Consider the following 25,013-nt stretch of genomic DNA (forward strand, 5'->3'; position numbering starts at 1 on the left):
CACTGACTACATGTACCGGTAGTGAGTTCCACCCGACAATAGTGCGAGGAAAGAATGAGTATTTGAGTGTGGTATCTGATATGCCAAATGATGAAAATGTCCAGAATTTCGTTGATATGGCGTCATGTATTGAGAGGCTGTAATGTCGACTAATCCATAATGACTTTTATAAAAGAGGCTTAGACGGCTGGTCTGTCTTCTTCTTTCAAGTGATTCCCAGTTCAGTTGGTTCATAATGTTTGTTACAGTTCCTGGAGCTTTGGCGTAGTTATTTGTAACAAATCTTGCTGCTCTTCTTTGAACCTGTTCTAGTTTTTGAATATCAGTCATCTGGAATGGATCCCAAACGGAGGAACAGTATTCCAAAGAGGGTCTGACAATGGATTTGTATGCTGTTGCTTTTGTTTCAGGTTTTACAGAGTGAAAATTTCGTCTCAGGAAACCAAGGCTTTGGCTGGCTTTACCTGTTATCTTGTTTATATGGGGTGTCCAAGAGATATTTGCCAAAAGCTCGAGTCCGAGGTATGTGGCCTGTTGTACTCTTGTCAGGGGCTCGTTGTGAAGAGTGTTGTCAGTCACGACTATTTTCCGAGACTTGGAGACATGCATGAAATGGCATTTGTCTACATTAAAGACATAAAAGGACATCTTCCACCTCTTCTCCCACGTCGCTAGGCTGTTCAGGTCTTCCTGTCATATGTGGGTGCTATTTTCACGATATACAACACAATCATTGGCAAAGAGCCCTACACTTGAACAGACACTTGAAGGGAGGTCGTTGATAAAAATCTTAATCCATGTCCGTCTTGTCCCTCTGATCCCATAGAAATCAAGTTTATGCAGGAGTCTTCTATGGTCAACCACATCAAAGGCTTTACTAAAATCCATAATAGCAACGTCAACTTGGCCTCGCTTAGTGGACATAGTAAGTTCATGCAGGAAACCTACCAACTGTGTTTCACATGATCTATGTGATCGAAAGCCATGCTGATTGTCCACCAATACGTTAAGGGTATCTAAATGGTCGAGACTGTTACTGACCACGATGTGTTCTAGTAATTTACATGCAATACAAGTCAAGGATAACGGACGATAATTGCTAGGCTTGAATTGTTCACCTTTTTTGAAGACAGGGGTGACGTTTGCCTTAATCCAATCTGAAGGTACAAGTCCAGATGTAATTGACGTATTAAATACCAGGGTAAATAAAAAAGGGTGCAATCTCTTGAGCAGATTCTTTAAGTAATATTGGTTTAATTTTATCAGGTCCAGCTGCCTTGTGTGGGTTTAAGTTATTAAGTAGTTTAAAAACTCCATTTTCGGTAACCTGTATATTCTGCATATCCGGAAATGGACTATTACCCAGGTCTGGGAGTATGGATTTGTCTGGTTTGGTGAAATCGACGAAAACTGACGATTAAGGATATTTGCTTTGTCGATAGAGTTTGTTCTTACCAACCATTCATCTCTAAGTGGCGCTACACCAGAGGAGTCTTTTTCAGGCCTTTAATAAAACACCAACATTTTTTAGTGGTCCCTTCTTTGTGTTCTGAAGGGTCACATACAATATTATTTATATAATCCCAGTAGGCCACCCTTGTTTTCTTTTGATAGTGGCTTTGAGACTTTTTAGCTTAACAAATGTACTTCCCATTTAACCCCTTTTAACTACAGTAAAGTTTGACTCTCTTTTTCAATAAGTTCTTAATGTCTGTATCTATCCATGGTAGATGTTGTTTCCCATTCACTGTTATAGTAGGTATATGGGGTTTGATTAGTTTTTCAAGTATAGACGTGAAACTATCCCAAAGCTCTTGTACACTTAGCTTACATGTTTGTGCATTATAGTTTAGTTTTTTTTCCAAAAGAAACTAACCCAATTATAATCCTGTTCCAGTCAGCTTTATTTAACAAAACTATACTTCTTCTTTCCTTAAAGTTAATTCTTGGCCCAGAAGTAATATCTAAAAAAGGGATGCAATGGTCACTGAAGCCTGGAATGATTTTAGTGTTGTCTACAAGACTATGGTTATTTATAAATAAGAGGGACAATTTTGTGTGGTTTCAGTTATTCATGTAGGTTCATGAATTAACTGCTTAAAGCCAAGGTTTTCTGCTAACTCTAGTAATTTATAGCGTTCCTTTGAGTGGGTAGCTCCAGAGTTAACTCTGAGGGATTTCCAATCCATATCACCAAGGTTAAAATCTCCACCAACTACAATGGTGTTATTTGAGTTGTTAATAGTGTAGACAGTACGACTGATATCTTCTATACAACTATAAAGTCTCGGTTTGGCCTGTAGGCACTGCATACATAAAGATCGTGTTTGCATTTTTGTTTGACTTGGACCCACATGGTTTCCGAATCAGTCTTGAGTTCAGCAGGTGAGGTACTTACAAATTTATTTAATACCAGAATGAAGACCCCCCACCCCCTTCCTGTACGGCGTTTACGGTCTTTCCTGTATATCTTGTAATCAGATGGGAATACTTCAGGACTCTTGATATGAGGCTTAAGCCATGACTCCGTACCCAGCACAATATCAGGTTTGACAGTAGAACGCATAGTAAGAAATCCAAGATTTTTCTTTTTTGACAGACTGACAGTTTACAGTAATTAGTTTTAAGTGTTGGAGATTTAGTTTTCTTCCTCCTTGCTTAGGTGTTCTATTTGAAGGAGCAATATGTGCTTGGGGAGGTGATTTACCAGATGGTGTGCTACTATATAAGGGGTGGTAAAATCTAGGTGTTGGTGACTGGATGGCAGATTCATTTGTACTTATTGTGGAAATGGAGTGATTTGTATCTGCATTAGATGAACTTTCAAATAAATGCAAAGCTGGGTGTTCCGCATTTCAAACATAGCCAATACTCATCAGGATGTTCACAATGTAAGTCATATGTGAGGGTGTTCATTCCCTGACATTGTGCATGGTACCAGGTGCAACACTCTTCACAAAATATACCACGTTCTGGATGCCATCCTGCCACGTTATCACAAATCCCACATAGGTCGGGTCTTACTGGACCGGGATTTGTTTCAGTATCAAAAGCTAGCATTATCAAGATGAGACATACATGTATGTATATGAGTGTGAGTTTATTTTGATTGAGGAGCTTCTTTTTACTTTTAAGCAATCCAGCACACAAACCAAAAGCAATATTCAGATCTGGATAACCATAACTTAATCTTACTAATGTGTAAAATATTTGCAGTGATTTTGCAAGATGGCATTGACTAATATATTTGAATGCCAAATATTGTTGAGTTTGATGGAACCCAACTTTCTGAAGGAACCTCCTCCATCATGCATCACAGCTCAGCACTCGTAATATATAGAGATAAGGATATTATCCCCGCCACACACATAGTGATCTTACACATATTGAAGCAAGTATCAAGCTAAAATAGGCCAATTTTCGAATTTATCAAAAGTCGCGAAAATGTATTACAAAATACCGGAAGTGAGAGAAAAAGTAAATAAAGTGTCTCCAAAGTACAATAACTGGTTGGGAAAGGTCAAAGTTGTATCTCATTCCGTGTAAGATGTCTCTTTCTAAATAACCCTAAAATACCATTCATAACCTGATGGAGGTGGTTAGTTTGTGATTTTTTTCGGACGTTTAGAAAAGTGAACCCAACGCATTTCAGCGGAAGTTACATCAAGGACAAATTGCATAAAGTGTGACATACCCTTTACATATTTTATTCAATTCTGTAACATATCACGAGCCAATCATTCTCGTACACCAGAGCAAAAATTTCCAGCGTTCATTCATGGTTTCGAAGGTCACGACCTAACCAAAAGACCATACCGTACAGTACGCAGTGTGCAACTGCAAAACAACCATACAAATTTCACTCGCCAGATTGTAAAAGAGGCCTTTAAAGTGCAAAAAGCAGTCTGTCTGCCTATCTGTCTCTTCGAAGGTCTGTTTAAGAACGATTGTACTATGCGACCGGTCGAAAGGTCTGTTAGCGACCTCAGCGAACATTTCCGATGCTTTTGAAATATTTTTATAATTTTCATTCATTTTAGTCGCAGTCGCAACGTTGGTGTAACTGGGGTTAATAATATACAATAGATCCATATTTATAAAAAGAGAATGTATCCACTCCATATCGGAGTCAATTCTACTTTTTGACACAATTTTGACCGCAACTATACTTTCCTGCTATACAGGAAGCTAACATGAAGTTCGAGTTTGACACGTGAGCTGTGACCTTTTGGACAAGCCCACTGTTAGATACCTTGTGTCATTCAAATTTTATCATTTGGGAAATTTTTACCTTATAGTATATATATAGACACTTATTAAACTGCTTAACCCAGTGGGCATATAGAGCAGCGGGTAACGAATGGGGCTGTGATGCAAAAGGTTGCGAGTTCGAATCAGTTAAGGGCAACATTTTGTATTGCTGCTTTTCATTATTTTAATAAAGTTCATAACAAATGTTTTTCATTCAACTCGTATATTTTTTAATTGCTATATTTATCCATGTTCACCCATTTCCATTACAATGTATTACATTTAAAGCTGCACTCTCACAGATTGAACGTTTTGACAACTTTTTTTATTTTTTTTACTTGGAACGAGCCAATTTTTTCGAAAATCCATGGGAACCAGTGATATAAGACTGCTGACAAAAATTAGATCGCCGATCTTTATATTTAAGCTCAAAATTAATGTTTTATGCATTTTTCTTAAACCGTTAGTTTAAGCCATAAAACATTGATTTTCGAACGGAAATATGCAAATTTGCATGAATGTCGTTGAAATTTTGTGAGATGTCTACATACATGTATTGTGGCCATAAGCACATTTCCTATTACATGAATTAACCCAAATATTTATAAATACAAACGTACATTCACGGCTCAATGCGTGAAATAGAACCTTTTTTTATAAGATTTATGCACTGTAGTACATGTACTTTAATTGAACAAAATGTACGATGTTTACGATGATTTGACAACGGTTGTTTCTTCTTATTGGCTTTTCATCCTGACATACAACGGCATCCCATCCTTTGGCGACGGAAGCGGAAATGTCCTGAAAACAGTATCGTCTTTCAAAAGACCGACGTCGCACCTACCCAACAATTCCACAGCAAACACTTTTAACATGAGTCGTGCAAGGTCTTTGCCCGCACATGCGCGCCGGCCGCCGCCAAATGGGAGGTACCCCCAAGGATCACCGGATGTTTGCTTGTTGCTCCAGCGGTCGGGGTCGAAGTTAGTGGGGTCTTGAAAGTGTCCCGTAATGTTGTGGGTGTTGGCTATAGAATACACAACCTTCCAGCCTTTTGGCACTTGATAACCCTGAAATGGAATAGTAAACTTGCAAGTTTGCCAAGTTATTTTTTTCTTTTTCAGTTCAAATGTTCATATTTAGCTTAACACTTTAGTTTTATACATATATGAAAAAGATCTTACATTAATTTCAAACGTTTCCAGCGCCTGTCGGAAGCCTCCGCCAACCGGCGGAGAAATTCGAAGAACCTCTTTAACCACCGAGTTGAGATAAGTCAACTTGTTCAACAGTTGTAACGACAGAGAATCCGTCAATGGAAGGTCATGCGTAAAGATGCCATAGGATGTCATTTCTTCCCGAATTTTCCGACACACATCCGGCCGTTTTGTAAGGACGTAGACGAGATAACTCTCCGCGCTAGAAGTAGTTCCATGTCCGGCAAATAACAACTCGAGGCACATATTTTTAAGTTCCAGTTGAGAAAAATCGTCAAAATCGTTTGATTGAAGAATAATACTCAAAACATTATCTTTTTCTTCCACTCCGGAACGTTGTCTTCTTGATTGAATAACCTCGTCGATTTTGTCCATAAGAACTTGTCGGGCTCCCAATGCCTGCAAAAAGAATAAAAGCTGTAACCATGGGCTCCATTTTCTCCAGTAATGTCAGGCGGGTCCGGGTTTCCTGGTTCATTGTTTGGGGTGAAAATGTCATCAATTCGGTCAATCGTAACAACTCGGCCATCTCCGGCAAGCTTCGAGATAGACTTTTTTTATTTAGATCATGGGTTATTACAACCATGTGATCAGAACAATAACGCTTTTACAAACAATTAATTAAACATATATATATATAAACAAAGTGGACATATATTACATACAGTTTCCTATAATAGGAAATACTAAGACAAATAAGTCGTATTGTTTTTAAAGGAGAATGACTATTTGACATTAGATAAAAGGGACTTACAAAATATAGCCAGTTTAATAAGTTCTTTTTTGTTTTTACTGTTCATTAATTGATCTAACTTAATACAATTAGAGTTACGACAAAAGTACAATTTAATATTTTTCTTTCTATCGTCTGAAAAATGTTGACATTCAAACAAGTAATGAAATTCATCACCTAAACTATTACTATTACACAAATGACATGTTCTACGAAATCTCTCAACACCTCGTAAATAGTAGTAAGGATATACGAAAGTGCGATGCGGCTGCCGTTTTCACCGTTTTCAATCCGCGTAAAGAAGGCCCATTGTAACAACAAGGAAATGGACTGTGTTAAATTAAATGTGCTTGTTTAAGAGAAAATATTTATTGTAACCTCAAAAAATGTTCGTTTTATGAATATTTAGATGTTTTCTTATAGTTGAAGCACTCTATTTCCTCTAGAAAAATCGTGAACACACAGAAAATGTACTTGACAGTCATTGAAATGATCATACGGTTCATGGCATGCATGAATCATTACATCGGATTAAATGCATGCATGGACTAAATGTCAACATGTTCTCAACAGTTATAGGAATACCCTATGAAATGTAAGTTTTAATTCATACTTTGCCGTGTTATTTTTCACACTATGCCTTGCCATTAAAACAACATTACTATTCTGTAAAATCATTGATTGCATTGTGCAGACTTTTGTGGATTGTGGTAGGATGGGTGTGAGCTTGGCACCCAGTCAGCTTTACCAGCTGAAATCTATGCATGCCTTTACTTCAGCATTATTGGGTTTGGGCTGCAGATTTTTTTTTGTGTAAACAGTTCTGTGGGGTTGAAGTGGGGCGGTGACTATCCACGCAGTAAGCTCAATTGTTAGAGTACCAATACAACGTTAATGTGGATATGCACCAGACAATTGTAACCACGGCCTCCCCAGGTCTGGGGAATAGTGGGGACTTTGACTTTCAGTACAGCCAACCCCGGCTAAAATTCCCACCCTGCGCGGACGATCCAATGGCAAAATCCCTGCCAAATGCCCCCACACCACAGGGACTCTAGGTGAGGTCCATTCCCCTCTATATTTTAAGCGAAGATAAAACCGCCGCATTCAACCAGCACTGCAGGGCCACCTGATAGGTAAAAACACGGCCCATTTCCCCTGGTTAACCCCAGTATTCCCCCAGACCTGGGGTGGGGGTGGGGGGGGGGGTTACAATTGACTGGTGCACTAAGTTGACAGATCTTGTCTTAAAATTGTATTTGTTCAAGGCAGATCATGCTTCACTTTACCTCATAGGCTGTGGATTAAACCCACTCATTAGAAGTTTCCTTACACATTATACTTGTCTAAATCTATAATTATTAGTCTCAATATCTTTGAGTAAATTGTCATTTTTTATTTAAAACAACAACACCAAAAGAGTAACTGATAAGATACTCAACTGATTTATTTTTTTGTAAATAAAAGCCTTAATCAAATTAGCCATGTTACTAAGCTTTTCAGCAATGTATACCAGACTTTTTTCAATAATACTTAATCTATTTTGAATAATTAGCCTTTAGATCACTCTTTACCAAATGACTCTTTTATGTCCAACTCCATAAAATGCAAACAAGAATAATTACAGTTTGGATCAACATGTCTCTTAATTTTATTTTTAATATTAGTCAAGTAATAACAGAGCCATGTGTATGCAATCCAATGTAAAACCAATGATAAATTAGGTTTTGCTCCCATTTTTACTTTCATTTCTGTGCCAAGCCCTTTTAAGTGCATTGAGTCTTTTGGGAGACTTCACAATATTTCTGGCGCTTAATCCCCATATATGGCTTTAAGTTGCCATACAAATTTAAATCTTCATTACAAAATATACTGTATGTCTCCACTTTAACCATAAACACACAATGAGAGGACTATTTAAAGCATTACCATGTGTCAGAATTATAGATCTTTCTTTACATTGTATTTGTCTAATTGTATTACCGGTCTCTTTAGCAATATCCTTGTGCCTCTTTGAGTACTTGGCTTGACAGTTTGGTTTTTAATACATTGTTTTGAATGTTTTATTTGTACACAACAATGATGATGATGATGATGACACTCTGCTATGCCAAAACCTCAACACATTTTCTTCAAACAAAATAGGACAGTCATTCAGAATAACTTTTATTACATCATCTGAGAAAATAAACTCATACAATCAACGAAATAAACGTGCATCTGTAAATTCACAAGTAATGTTATGTGTTCGTTAAATTCAACTTAATAAAGAAAATAAATATTGGTTGCAGTAAGCAATGCGCATCACTCTAATAAACATTCCAACAGACTGAAAAATAAATCAACACAAATGGAAAAACTGTTTGCAAGTCAGCTAGTATCTTATTTTATGCCTTATCAGATTGCTATGCAAGCTGGAAGCTTACAAAATCGCTCTTAAGTCTGTTGCCTAAGAAGAAACAAGTATGGACATCCTTTTCCTGAGGTCAAGAGAAAGTATCTTGGAGGTCTTGAACTCATAACCTTGAATTTGGGGCTTATCCTCTAGACCACTTTCACCTTTTCACATTTTAAAGAGTTTACAATATGGCATTTGCAAGGATGTGCCCTATTAACAGATTTTCTGAAGTCTTAAAAATTGAACTGAACAAAATAGTTATCCTTTATATGGTCTGCCAATGCCATCTGTTTCTGTTTTTGTAGTTATCTTCCCTTCATAATATAGGAAAACCACTTAAAGCGTATATAAATCCTTTACCATTTTACCCTTTTAAAATATATGATTTATTTAATAATCACGGACCAACAGATGACTTTTATCTTCAACTTCACATCAGTAAGTAAGTCATCAAATATTTGAGATGACAAGATGTTCCACTGAACGCTTTGTTTCCATCTTGCACTCATTTTTCCAAGGAAGGCATTGTGTTAAGATGATTGCCATGCATTGCAGGTCAATCCGCATACAATGGCATTTTTGATTACATTCGGATTCCAGTGCCTGAAATAGAAAACAGAAAATACAACAATAATAGGAATTCTATTTTCAGATCAATTATTTTAAAAGCCTGTACAACAACAGAAAAGTATTCACAAAACATTAAGTGCAACACTAATTTAAAGCTGCATCCTCACAGTTTTACTGTTCTGAACCCTTTTTTATTTTTGTATTTAAACGAGCCAATTGGCAATTATTGTGCAAATGTATGGAAACCAGTGATATTAGACTGCTGACATAATATCAGATCACAGTTTTTCATATACAAGTTTGAAAATTTGGTAAAAATTCCTCCAACAAGTCATATAAGGTCACACATAATAGAACAGATTTCAATTGTTTGGAAAATATTTTTTTGCTATTGCTTTAAGCCATATAATTAATTATATGTGTAAATTTAATTTAATTACTCCTTTGGGCTTTTAAAGAATGGCCAAGAAGAACTGTCAATCTGTGAAAGAGCAGCTTTTAGCTCTGGACTACTGGTTAATTAAAAAATATGAAATGAAATTGTTATCATGTTTAAATTCATCTACAATGTTGATATTTTAATACTGTCAATCCTTGTTGGTTAATTGTACAAACATGCAGGTACTTTTGGGCTTAAACTAATAGGATACTTGACTGTTAAATTATTGTCCGAATTTCGAAAATAGCACAACCATTACCTCATCTGCCTTTTTTCATTAGAACAAGCCGGGAATCAGAGTCAGCTGCACCCCTGGTACCATACTCTTCTCTGAAATGACAATAAGAACCTATTATTGATCTAAGTAAAGTCAGATTCAGACTTATTTGTTATAAAAAAAATAAATAGAGTATTTGTTTTCTTAATTTTTGCCATTGATCACTGGAGCTTCAAAATTGTTATTTACTAAATTAGAATCTGTCAATTGAAAGAAGACTTTACCCCACCCACTAAGAATTAATGACATTTCCAATTAGTTTCTCATTAGGGCTCTTTTGAAACTATTTTTATATTTTATTAAAATACAATAAGTATAAAAATAACACTCACACACAAATAAGTGGTAAAAGTTCGCTCCTCATTCTGTCTTTGGACTAACATATCTCTTGGTTGTTTGAACATCTTCTTGGTCGGCCATGATGGACAATTTTCGTACGACCCGTATTATATCATTGTGTACACACCGGTCTTACTATTTTGAGAGGTATTATATCCGAGGCCATATCTTGATACTAGCCAAGGAGTTCCGATTGCAATTCGGTGAGTATGAACGTACATTGTTTTCTATATGTTTCAACGATAGTTTTTAGAAACGACATTGTGCACCGATGGAAGGGAAATTTCTTGTTTACGATGACGATTGTTTTAGATGAAAATCATGTCTGTTAAAATACCTCGTGTTCTTACTCACTCAATGCACTTTATTTTTAAAAACTACGATTTTGTTCCGTTTTCTTTCGAGCAAATATGATCCGATACCTTGTTTTGGTCTTGATATTAACAATCATGAATAGATATTACTACATCTTTAAATGAATGAATGAAGCACATTTGAAAACATAAATAACATAAATAACAACAACTATATAACAACAATAAATTAATAACTACGTGTTTTTATAAGCACATTTGCGAACTACTACTACTATTACTACAACAATAAGCATATTTATAACTAACATCACAATAATTGCTTTTAGCTCGTATTAATCTGTGAAATTACGTATTAATATGTTTCCCGATGGCGTCAAAGTATTTAATGTGTCCTTTGTTGTTGTAGTGCACCATGTCACTGTGATAGTCCTTATGAAATCTTATGTCCTTCATTTCAATGCATTGTACACTTTTTCGAACAAGATTATTGATGCGTTTTCTCTGTGCGTTGAAACTTTTTTTGCTTAGAAATTTGTCTTTGAAGTTTCCCCTTTCTGGTGTGCACACGCCGAGAATCACTATTGAAGCCCAGCACGGGTGGCAGTGCACACCCTCACGAATTATTCCATTTTAAATTTTTCACATGGGGCTATGTTCAAAGTTTACCTGTGTATATTTTTTCATATTTTGCTATTGTTTATTTTGTGTAATTATTTTTCTTCACTGTTGTGAACATACCTTTTCATTATCTCTCATTATTGTAAACCAAGTTAAACATATGACTTCACTTGGTGTAACTTTGCTCTGTTGTATTTGTTTGTTTCTTTTTTTATGATTACGTATATCAACCAATGTACATGTATAAATAACCATAAATAAATGTCTGGCATAAACAAATAACAAAACAATTTTCGGATTATTTATTAAATTTTTAATATTTTCAAAATTCGAAAGTAAAAAAGGGCCATGATTGAGGGTGCCTCCACGTGGTATGGCCTGGATGTGTATGGATATTGTGTATATAAACCCATTATGAAGCCCTTTCAATTATTTGCTTAACAAAAAAAAAAAATTGTTAAAAATAAATGAGTTATGAGTGGATTTCACGTCTGAAAAAGTAGATTTCACTTGTCAAAATGTGGATTTCACTTCGATTTCCGAAAAATTGCTCTAACTTCTTCATTTCTTGATATATTTCAATAAAATTTGAAATGTAAACCCTTCATTAGGCACTTTCCAAAATGTATACAAAAAATAAAAATTACTAATTAATAAAACTGAGTTAAGAGTGGATTTCACTTCTCGAAAACTGGATTTCACCTCGATTTCCGATCTATTTTCGAAAAATTGCTCTTACTTCTTCATTTTTTTGACCAATTTCAATAAAATTTGAAAGATAAACCCTTTATGAGGCACTTTCTAATAAAAATACAAAAACAGAAAATTATTTATTAAAATTAATGAGTTATGAGTGGATTTCACTTATCGGAATCTGGATTTCACCTCGATTTCCGATCTATTTTTGGAAAAAAATTGAAAAATTGCTCTAACTTCTTTATTTTTTGACCAATTTCAATAAAATTTGAAATATAAACCCTTCATGAGGCACTTTCTAATATGTATACGAAAAAAATAAATTATTAATTAAAATAACTGAGTTCTGAGTGGATTTCACGTTTTGAGTGGATTTCACGTGAAATCCACTGGATTCCTGTATCACCCCGCACCGGGTAAGCCTTGTAAGAAAGTACATTGTTTTCATGAGATATTTTTAACTTGATTTTCATCCAAGACGAGCACCATCGTAAACAAGACATTGCTCTTTATTCGGTGCACAAGGTCGTTTCTAAAGATATCGTTGAAACATATAGAAATCAATGCTTATACTCCTCAAATCGAGGACGTTTTTCACCCAACACAATGAACCAAGAAATCTGGACACACCTGACATTACTGCCCTTGTTACGTACTGCTGAAGACGACCCTTCATGATTAAGTTAACTGACCATAACTGCACATACGCATACAGCCACGCCTACTTTTTGCATATGAAAATTGGCAATTTCAGTGTCAAGGCTGATTTAAATGAAATTACAATATCTTGCAACGATTGACGGGTCTTTTTGACAGCCGCACGGTTTAATTTTAAAGTTTTAAAGCTGATGCAATGGGGGATACAACTGCTAAGATTCCTACCTTCCAAAAGCCGAATCCCCGCATATTGACTGGCATGGAGAAGATATTCGACGTGAAGGTCTCAAACACGTTCATAAGACGTTGGCATTCGATCCTATCTAGCGTGGCCCCTATAAGAACTCGACAAGACAAGGCAAAATTTAGGGTCCGGAGTTCTTCATATCCATTGATAATGCCTTTTTTTAACCAAAAGTGAATATATGTCTGGGTGATTCCTTGAACTGTTGGTACGTATTTAGACAATGCGTCGAAAGAAAATGTTTTCATCAATGCCCTTTTCTTCGTTAAATGGTCCTGTCCGGTAGCTTGTGAAAGCGACCCTGCTCCCAGTAATAGCTGAGTGCTCCGCGGCCATACAGCCTCAACTGTTGTGTGCTTCCCTCTTAACACCGAACGCACATGCTTAGCACCACATACGCGCACCGTCGGGTTGCCAAGGAAATGCGTGACGTAAACATCTCCGTATTGCGCTCTTTTTCTCCTGGTGAATTCATTCATCTGAACGAAATATAAAATAGAAAATTAAACAAACTAAGTAATAGATTACATGAAGTAAAATATCAATGATTAAGATAGAGCGAAGTGAAGGTAGCGAACGAGTCCTTCTTAATCATTAGAATACAACCTACATTTTAAGCCAATGAATATTCAGATAGGCATTATCATTAAGTACTGGACTAAACTATTAAGAATTTCAACTTCGCGGGTGTTTAACGATCCTACTACTGCCACTCATCCGATACACACGTTGTCAATGTATCAGCCAATGAGGTTGTATTCTATGTGGGTTAGATGACCTGAAATAATTTCTTAATGAATAAGAAGGGCTCGTTCGCTGCGCACACACCGCCCACCCTTATTCATTAAGAATTTACTTCAAGTCATCTAACTATTACTTAAGATATAACTTAAGGGCATCTAACTGACTTAGAATACAGCGCCATTGGCTGATACCATTGTCAACGCAAACTCTGACGCAGGCAGTGTGTATCGGATGAGTGGTAGTAGCGGAGCTTTAAACTCCCGCGAAAGTTGAAATTCTCAATGATTAAGCCTAATTCTTATTGATTGCCTTTTTGCAATTTCATTGGCTGAAAATAAAAGTAATAATTCTATTATCATAATTATGACACTAAATTAGCAAAACCCCAAGTTGGACATGTTTATACCTAGACAATCCAGGTGAACCAAAGTCATATTGATTGTAAAAGTTTCATTTATGCTGTTTATTGTTTATTTTTTATCTAAAAAAAGCTTACACTTAGCATAAAAGACAAATAAACAAAAATGAATAGTAAATAGAAAATTACGTTAAGTAGCATCTGAACCGTCTCTCCTATGATCGGAAGACCAAACTCCCCGGGTGGAAGCGGAAGTAAGCAGTTCCGGTCCCTGAGTGACGTCACGTAGATCCTCCATAGATGACGAACCGTTATGTTCAGCAGAAACGGAACCAGGAGTGTCTTTAGTACGCCGAGAACCAGGGTTAGGATGTAAAGAGCTCTGTACGGGCGAGAAAGTCAATGTTCCTTTTAGTTAATTTCAAGGCTAGAAATCAACGTAACCAAATGTTTTTTACAGTCCAAACTGGCATCAACTCAGGCTCGATTCGCGACGTAAATGAAGGAAATATCTATTGTTATCAGAGTATTTTGATGTTTACACTTATGCTATCATACGCCCACCTACCAAGTGCTTATTACACTAACAGTATCTTCTGTGAAACATCTGTCGTTGTCGAGACCAGTTGTGATATTTCCAAAATGTCCTACATCCGATGTGTAGGTTACAGGCTCAATTATTATTTTGACTCGGTACAGTGTAAAATGAGGGAAAAGATTTATGTTTTAAAATTTTAACTCGTCAATGCATGTCTATAATATGATTTCATTATTATAACATATATGATAACAAAAAGAAAATAGTATGTTACAGCCACGACTTTGAAGTTCCTAAGATCGGTGGCCGTCTGAATTGCTGAATCGGTCCAAATTCTAGCGTTAAAGCTTAATAATATACGTCTCTATAGAATACAACCGGTTTGGCTTCATTACAAGCATCACACATTTCTGGTCTTTTGTGTGGTGGTGGCTACCAGATCATAACAATCTTCATAACAAAGTTTGTATTTCATCAATGCGCTCGGAAACATAAAAAGCCGTACCTATATGTTGAATGTTTGCAAAAATAAGTGAAATGTTTTTGGCAGAAAATAATATTTTTCTCATTCGCTTGAATCTTTTAGGGCATTAACTGATGTTGGCAAAACTCGTGGCCCAATCCCCTTGCATGTTTGATTTTATAATGTTGGTTTCAAATACTGTGAAAAACTTTGCATTGATATTCTATTTGTAAAATTTGTTTTCATGCCGTTAACTATTATTAAATTAAAATATTTCGCTGGTAAATAAGATCATCACAGTGAATGGTTTAAACTAACACAGTAAACGTTTCATACGATTTATCACCATGCATCTAAAGGCAAATCAATATTGGTGATAATCTTATAAATACTTTCTTATAGATAGTTTTTTGTAGGCAAAAGCATTTCTAAGTATTACAACAGTTTAAAAGCCATAGCACCGGATTATAGCGGTCTCGCATTGTCTGAATATCCAATGGCATCGGCAACAGGACTATATAAACCTCCAGGTGGCGCTGGGGCAAGCTTTATTTTTAATTTCTAAATTTTATGCATGTTTCACTTCAGGGACACTTTTTTCAAAATTAAGCAATACCTACAAAGAGTTTCGACCTGAAACTTTGCAGGCATGTAGAATGAAGGTTACACCAATGAAAAATCCTTAATTTGTTTTTGAAAGATAACTAGAAACATGATTTTGAGAAAAAAATCTAACTGTCAGATTGATAATTTGAAATTGCCGGGGGAGTGGCTAATTGGTGTTCTGGGGGTTATGAACTCTCGCAGTCTCGCTCTGCCTGAATCTGTTTTTTGACGGTCATGATAACGCATTCAACAAGGAAGGAAGGGCGGAAGGAAGGACAGAATGAAGGGCGGCATTTTAAGGGTCTGGACACCAGATGGTCCCAAAATCAGCAAATACAGTATTTCCAAAACAAACCAAGAGATGTCAATATGAGCTAGTTTGAGACCGATAACAAACATCACTTTACATCACTTTACATCACTTTACATGATTAAATGAATACTATGTCGCTGTTACAACTGAGTTTACCCGTTTAAAAAGCGGGTAATGATTTCCAAGTTTGTAGTGTGTATATTTAGCATGTGGACGTCACATGATAAATACAGCTACATAGATGGAATAAGAGTAAAATTCAAAACACTATGATAAACAATATTACCTTAACTATTTTCGAATCAAGCCTGATGTCAATGACATTTTGGACTGTTACCAACAATTTGGTCACGTGTATTTCCCGCTTTTAATTTACTTTTTCTAAAGAAGAATCGAACTTGTTAAACCATGTAATAAATGTTTATAATAGCGTTACTGAAAATGTAGAAATCCAGTGTAGAGGAATGTAGCAAGCTCGAGTGCGTTAGGTGGTGCTCTATTGTAACTTATAATTTAACTCATTATGTATATCCTTAAAGGCTTACCCCTCAAATTTCACATTGTGTTGAATTACTCCGGATAATCCACTCTTTTCATTTCCAAGCGCGGCCGACAAAAAATTGTGGGAAACATTTACCCGCAACTCTCCGATAATTTCCGACATTTGTAAACTTAAATTATTTCGTTTTCATATAATTTATTTTTACGGTGTTCACTCAGTAAATAGTTTCATCTGTATAATTTATGAACAAGTACTGCATTTACACTGGTCAATATATTACGAGACACTCAGAGACTCGAAACTCGTATAAATAATGAGTAAACGTATAAGAAAAGCAACCTTTTATGCGGGGGTCGGGGTCACCGGTGACCGATCTTCTGCTGACCTCAACTGACCGTTTGGTTATACGTAACACGGATATTGTGGGGTAATCACCGACATTCCACCGCTAGGTCAGCGTGGGGACATGGTAAGGTTACCTGTGACCTTAAGAGGGTCACCACCACTGTAGCTCACCACGAGGACGGGCTTGTGTGGGACTTCCACACAATTCTTAACATGTCAGAATATCGAATTACCGTTTTCAACATGGAACAAATTATCTCAAGGATTCCTTTTCATATAACAGTATGCACACATGGAATGAAATACCTATAGAAGTCAGAAATGTCCACAAATCGGCAATGTTTAAATTGAAGTATAAAACTTTCCTTTTTAATAAACATTTAAACATTCTAGTAAATACTTGAATTCCGACTAAATATTTTCAAACAATTTGTTAAAACTTTATACTAGTATTCATTATTATAGTTCTCACTTGTTGTAAATTAAGTTGGGTGTCTGTCGGTAAGTGCTTGAAGTTCGCTGAAATGGTACATGTGTTTACAATACTTTATTATTTATAAATGTTTCATATAACTTATATTTATCCTGTTTGCTATTTGAATTATAGTGTACATGTGTGAATTGTGTACTTGTGTTTAACATAATTAAAGTGTTTAATTATTCATTAATGCTTTATATAACTTGTTGTTTATCGTTTTTGATGACATTTGAATAATAGTACGTATACATATGTGAATTGTGTAAAGCTGTATGTCATTATGTTTTGTTTTAGAAGGCCATATTACACATGTTTTATAGTTGACACTGTAATTATGTCATAATGTGTAACCTTCTTTAAATAAAGATGTTGTTATTATTATTATTATTATTATTATTATTATTATTATTATTATTATTATTATTATTTGTTAATGTGCAGCCCCCCCCCCCCCCTCTAAAAACAAGAAAACACATAGCGCTTACCGCTACCACATCTCGTTACGCATGTCGCTCACACATCTCGTAACACATGTCGCTCACACATCTCGAAACGCATGTCGCTCATGTCGCTCACACATCTCATAACGCATGTCGCTCACACGTCCGTAACGCATGTCGCTCACACATCTCGTATCCCATGTCACTCATACATCTCGTAACGCATATCGCTCACATATCTCGTAACACATGTCGCTCACACATCTCGTAACGCATGGCGCTCACAAGTCTTGTAACGCATATCGCTCACACATCTCGTAACACATGTCGCTCACACGTCCGTAACACATGTCGCTCACACGTCTCGTAACGCATGTCGCTCACACATCTTGTAACGCATATCGCTTACACATCTCGTAACGTATGTCGCTCACACATCTCGTAACGCATGTCGCTCACACGTCTCGTAACGCATATTCGTAACGCATATCGCTCACATATCTCGTAACGCATGTCGCTCACACATCTCGTAACGCATATAGCTCACACATCTCGTAACGAAGGTCGCTCACACGTCTCGTAACGCATGTCGCTCACACATCTCTTAACGCATGTCGCTCGCATGTCTCGTTACGCATGTCGCTCACACATCTCGAAGCGCATGTCGCTCACACATCTCGTAACGCATATGGCCCACACATCTCGTTACGCATGTCGTTACACATCTCGTAACGCATGTCGCTCACACATCTAGTAACGCATATTGCTCACACATCTCGTAACGCATGTCGCTCACACATCTCGAAGCGCATGTCGCTCACACATCTCGTAACGCATATGGCCCACACATCTCGTTACGCATGTCGTTACACATCTCGTAACGCATGTCGCTCACACATCTAGTAACGCATATTGCTCACACATCTCGTAACGCATGTCGCTCACACATCTCGTAACGCATATCGCTCACACATCTCTAAAAGCATGTCGCTCACACATCTCGTTACGCATGTCGCTCACACATATCGTAACGCATGTCGCTCACACATCTCGTAACGGATGTCGCTCACAGATCTCGTTACGCATGTGGCTCACACATCTCGTAACATATGTCGCTCACACATCTCGTAACGCATGTCGCTCACACATCTCTTAACGCATATGACTCACACATCTCGTCACGCATGTCGCTCACACATCTCGTAACGCATGTCGCTCACACATCTCGTAACGCATAACGCTCACACATCTCGTAACGCATATCGCTCACACATCTCGTGACGCATGTCGCTCACACATCTCGTAACGCATAACGCTCACACATCTCGTAACGCATATCGCTCACACATCTCGTAACGCATGTCGCTCACACGTCTCGTAACACATGTCGCTCACACATCTCGTAACGCATGTCGCTCACACATCTCGTAACGCATGTCGCTCACATATCTCGCTCACACATCTCGTAACGCATACCGCTCACACGTCTCGTAACGCATATTCGTAACGCATGTCGCTCACACATCTCGTAACGCATATTTCTCACACATCTCGTAACGCATATTGCTCTTACATCTCGTAACGCATATCGCTCACACATCTCGTAACGCATATCGCTCACACATCTCGTAACGCATGTCGCTCACACGTCTCGTAACGCATATTCGTAACGCATGTCGCTCACACATCTCGTAACGCATGTCGCTCACACATCTCGTAACGCATATCTCTCACACATCTCGTGACGCTTGTCGCTCACACATCCCGTAACGCATATCTCTCACACATCTCGTAACGCATGTCGCTCACACATCTCGTAACGCATGTCGCTCACACATCTCATAACGCATGTCGCTCACACGTCTCGTAACGCATATTCGTAACGCATATCGCTCACACATCTCGTAACGCATGTCACTCACACGTCTCGTAACACATGTCGCTCACAAGTCTCGTAACGCATGTCACTCACACATCTCGTAACACATGTCGCTCACACATCTCGTAACACATGTCGCTCACACATCTCGTAACGCATATCGCTCACACATCTCGTAACACATGTCTCTCACACATCTCGTAACGCATATCGCTCACACATCTCGTAACGCATATGGCTCACACATCTCGTAACGCATGTCGCTCACACATATCGTAACGCATGTCGCTCACAAATCTCGTAACGCATGTCGCTCACACGTCTCGTAACGCATGTCGCTCACACATCTCGTAACGCATATCGCTCACACGTCTCGTAACACATGTCGCTCACACGTCTCGTAACGCATGTCGCTCACACGTCTCGTAACGCATGTCGCTCACACGTCTCGTAACGCATGTCGCTCACACATCTCGTAACGCATGTCGCTCACACATCTCGTAACACATGTCGCTCACACGTCTCGTAACACATGTCGCTCACACGTCTCGTAACGCATGTCGCTCACACCTCCGTAACGCATGTCGCTCACACGTCTCGTAACACATGTCGCTCACATATCTCGTAACACATGTCGCTCACACGTCTCGTAACACATGTCGCTCACACGTCTCGTAACACATGTCGCTCACACATCTCGTAACGCATATCGCTCACACGTCTCGTAACACATGTCGCTCACACGTCTCGTAACGCATGTCGCTCACACGTCTCGTAACACATGTCGCTCACACGTCTCGTAACACATGTCGCTCACACGTCCGTAACGCATGTCGCTCACACATCTCGTAACGCATGTCGCTCACACGTCTCGTAACGCATGTCGCACACACGTCTCGTAACGCATGTCGCTCACACGTCTCGTAACGCATGTCGCTCACACGTCTCGTAACGCATATCGCTCACACGTCTCGTAACACATGTCGCTCACACGTCTCGTAACGCATGTCGCTCACACGTCTCGTAACGCATATCGCTCACACGTCTCGTAACGCATGTCGCTCACACGTCTCGTAACGCATGTCGCTCACACGTCTCGTAACGTATGTCGCTAACACATCTCGTAACACATGTCGCTCACACGTCTCGTAACGCATGTCGCTCATGTTGTATATTTGGAAATCCTCGTTAAGAAAGAAAAAAAAAGCTTTAATATCAAACAACAACAATATCAACAAAGTACCTCATATTTCTTATAAACTAATAAACTATTGGTTTTTTGCTATTTATATTTATCATTTATAACACTTTTCTTCTACTTAGTTTCCGAACTACAGAGCAAAACGTTACAACTTTATATAAAAGGTCAAGCCGTAATGCCATTAGCAATGTTATTTATGGAGTACAGAGTGTTTGTTTTTGTTCTACTCGATGTCATGATCGGGTTAAGCTGGGTCAATTGCGTAAGGCAAGGTCAACAGTAGTACCTGCTCCAAAAATAAGCCCGCTAGCGGATCCAGAGAGGAGGGGGTGCATCTGGCACCCCCCTCTAAAAATGAAGATAATAAAACAATTGTCCTTGTTTCCTTTTCATTTCCAGGTAAGAGATATAAAATAATGAAATACGCCCTAAATGCACCGTTTCTGAGTAGAAATTATTAAAAAAAAATTGGTGGAGTACCAGCTTACCCCATGCCAACACTTTACACCAAACACAGGGATGGGCGCAAGTCAGAAGCCTTACACCCCTTCTTCGTTAATACCCCCTCTTATGTCAAATCTTAGCTCCGCCCCTGAAGCCTATCCCTCGAAATTTCGGGTTATTCGCGTGTCACATCAATTTAAATATGTATTAGGCCACTGGCCGTTGACTGATTTAAACAATCCTCGTTCAAATTTTTTTTTTCAAACCGCTTTCTATTATCTCGCATGATTGGCGCAAAGCTGCTGTAACTATTAAATAGTTGTATAATAATTCAGGAGCGGTTTCTCAGTTCCTATCATTTACATTTTTGGACTAGGTGATAATTAAAGAAGTCCAACTTCAACACAAATTATTTATTTATGAAACAACGTTTCGGCCATTCGGCCTTCATCAGGTTGTATGTATATAATAAACAGGAAATGACGTCAACATTAATTGACGTCAACGTTAATAACGTCAAAATATAGCATACATTTTTGCGCAAAATAATGTCTTATAGGATCTATAGAGATACAATTATACTGGTAAAATGCAATATAAATGCATAAACAAACATCAATAAACCAGTATAAACTATGCAACATTAAATAGGTTAAAAACAGTTATAAACCAGATTAATTTTGTGATTTTTTTTTTAATTTTGCAAGAAGAATCAAAAAAAAATATTTTTGAATTCATACCATTAGGAATAGGGCACTAGTTCATAGCGATACTCACGATATCTGCATTCTCAAGCCGCATCTGGGGGTTCACTGACGTAATGTATTCATACGCAGTATTTTGATTGGATTGCCGTTAGCGAATTTGAATAATCAAAGTAGTACCAGAACTGATTACAATGAAAAAATCCAATAAAAAAAGTTCTCCTAACAATTCACGCTAACCGTATGTTCTTTTAATGAAGCACAAGAAATTCATACGTAGCGAGTGAGTTAATGGGGTTAACTACATGAATGTTCTTGCATACGGTAAGATTATATGCAATAAGAATATGAACATATTGGAAAAGAACGCATCGAAATTTTCCCGTTCAATGCTCTGTATTGATAGACTGGTACCCTCTTTCTCTTTTATCCGAAAAGAAACCAGTATCAGATAACCGCGGTGCCCATCGCGCATTCGAAATGTCTTGTGAATTTATACGTAAAGCGACTAAAGTGTGCGGTCTGAGTAGAAAACAACCTGGAAAGTTTGTGTAAAAAAAGTATTGTTAATATTCTTTGTATAGAATGTTGGTATTTATTTATAAAAACGATATCCATTGTTAATAAAAAAAATCCGAAGTCGGTCCTTGTTCATTTTTTCGACATAATTTGCATGTTTCCGTGATATTTTCTTTTCGATACAAAGTTTATTTTTTAACTAATCATTGCATGGCACTAAGCACTTTTTCAAACACAACATGATTTTTGGTATTTATTGTTCAAATACTATTAATGTTAACTAAAACCCATATGCCGCGTATCTGTATAACTTTATATTTTTGAGGAAAAGTAAATCAGGGTACCAGTCTACTGTATTGACCTCATTTACTCTGATCAGAGCGGCCGAATGATTCAGACATGTATATTATCACTACTTCCGGATGCTGATGATGTGAATTTCATACGTGTTTTATTGAAGAAATTTTTCAATAAAGACGCCTTTGAATGATTACCACCATCAAACGGATTTATTTTCATCTTACCGTGGGTAGCATTTTTAATTTGACACGTAAATTTTCAAGCAATACAAGTTCGTTTGATAAAATCATGTGATTTCAATTTTGCAAAATGGAGATGAAAAATATCAAATATGCGCATACTTATTTATGAAGTTTCATTCTAAATGAAGCCAAATGTATGTATATGTGCACAGCATCTGGCTTATGAATAAGATGATTGTTTACCTATGTGCATAGAAAAGTCTTGGAGCCACTCTCAGTGTAAGTACATTTTGTTCAATGACATCGTGATAAACCATCGCCGTAGGTAAAACAATCTTGCCTGCTCAAATTTGATTTCCTCTCGTATTGCACCAGTCAATTGTTACCACGGACGGCCCCTTGGGGATATACCGGGGGGGGGGGGCTGTGTTTTAACCTTTCAGGTGTCCTCGTAGCTAAAGAACTTCAGCGAACACATTATACATTGTATATTACCTTTTTAGACTTGTTCAATGTGTTGTAAACATAAAAAAATATCAACATTAAAGTTATGGAAACCAGAACTAGTGTCCTCGCAATGCCGGAGATTGCGGTGGTTTTGTCTTCCCGCAAATTATATCAGGGAATTGCTCTTACCTTAGATCCCCGGGGTGTGGGGTTATTCACGGAATTTTACCACCAGTTCGTTCCCGCAGGGCAAGGATTTTACCTGGGACTGGCTGGACCGAAAGTCAAAGTACCTGCTGTTCCCTGCGGGGGGGTGGGCGTGGTTACAATTGACTGGTGCATACTTTACAAGTTCTTTTTCTGAAGACGCTTTGTGCTCACTTTTTGTTTTCTAGCCAAGAATGAAAATCAATAATCAGTCAGAGATACAGTATGGTGATGCATTGTTGTTGATCTATCAATATAAATTTAATCAGTTGACTTGTGGCGTTTAGGGAACAAAATTAAAATCAAAATATTCAATAAAGTTCCATTATCACCCAATGTTGTGGAATAGTGAAGTAATGAAGAATTAACCTCACAACAGTCTTTGTCAAATATTATACTTTACAATCCAAATCAAAGATACATTGTACTATCCAACGCAAGAAATGTTTGTTTATACCAAGGAACTGCAGTATTGCTTAACCAGCTTAATTGACATTATGAGTTGGAGTTCAAATTGCTGCAATTAAGGACATATCTAGTTTTCAGAATTATTCAAACTCTGATGAAGCAACCTTATTATAGTTATATGAACTACTTTTGCAAAATGAAAGCTTTTTTAGATTTACAATGACGGGTGAAAAGTATTTGCCAAATGTACTGCAACACCTGATACATGTTGCCTACGAATACAACAAATTCTAGGCACTCCAAATGTTACAGTACTATTCAATTCGAATTGCCTGAAAAGAAAGCTTCTTGATTCTACATTCAGCATCTTCTTTCTGTATGACATATTGGACCAGGGAATCATGAACCTACAACCTTTTGCAACTATTGAGATAGGGAGCTATCAGGACAGTGACAGAGGACAATACAAAAATGGTCAACTGCTGCATTTATTGAGTTATCTAATGCATACAAATTAAGACGTAGAAAATAATTCTCATTTTTCCAAACTACTTCCTTAGCATCTTGTATGTAGTCTGACATGTAGTTGTCTTTTACAATGATTGTTCAAAATTACAATGGCCCTGTGGGTTAAAGATGCTCTGTCCATGGGTTAACAGGTTTTATACTTAATAGGGTTATAAGTACTGCATACAATGATTGTTCAAAGTTACAATGGCCCTGTGGGTTAAAGATGCTCTGTCCATGGGGTAACAGGTTTTGTACATTATAGGGTTATAAGTACTGCGTTTTGATCCAGGAGGTTGTATTCGACTCAAGTAGATTTTTGCAGATTCGGTTTTCACAAGGCACAAGCCGAGTAAAATCAAAATCTACAAAAAACTACCAGAATCGAATATGACATTCCGCCATATCCGGATCAAAACGCAGTACTAATAATCCTTTTATTGTATACATTACTGATAAGATCACTTAGAAGCCACATCTTTGCATAATAAATTGCATTTTAAGGATGCACTCATTGGTTTAATGACATCAATTTAATATTGCGCAACATTTAAGGATTAAAATTCGACATGTTGCATTTTATCGGGGTATGGTATGCAATGGGGCTGTTCAAAATTGGTTTTGAACTGCGCCATTGCATACCATACCCCGGTAAAATGCAACATGTCG

At 37.5% G+C, this 25,013-nt stretch overlaps 1 protein-coding gene across 1 annotated transcript; it reads right to left on the minus strand.

The window, feature by feature from the left end:
• Window positions 1-4,991: 4,991 nt before the first annotated feature.
• On the minus strand, window positions 4,992-20,357 carry LOC128210601 (cytochrome P450 26A1-like). The gene is made up of 5 exons (XM_052914952.1): window positions 20,218-20,357; window positions 14,051-14,243; window positions 12,741-13,238; window positions 5,439-5,870; window positions 4,992-5,324 (listed from the first exon to the last, which is right to left on the minus strand). Exons 1-5 carry the CDS (start codon window positions 20,355-20,357, stop codon window positions 4,992-4,994), a joined length of 1,596 nt encoding a protein of 531 aa, XP_052770912.1.
• Window positions 20,358-25,013: the final 4,656 nt, after the last annotated feature.

The sequence above is a fragment of the Mya arenaria genome, chromosome 12 (genome assembly GCF_026914265.1).
Source record: "Mya arenaria isolate MELC-2E11 chromosome 12, ASM2691426v1".
Lineage (NCBI taxonomy): Eukaryota > Metazoa > Mollusca > Bivalvia > Myida > Myidae > Mya > Mya arenaria.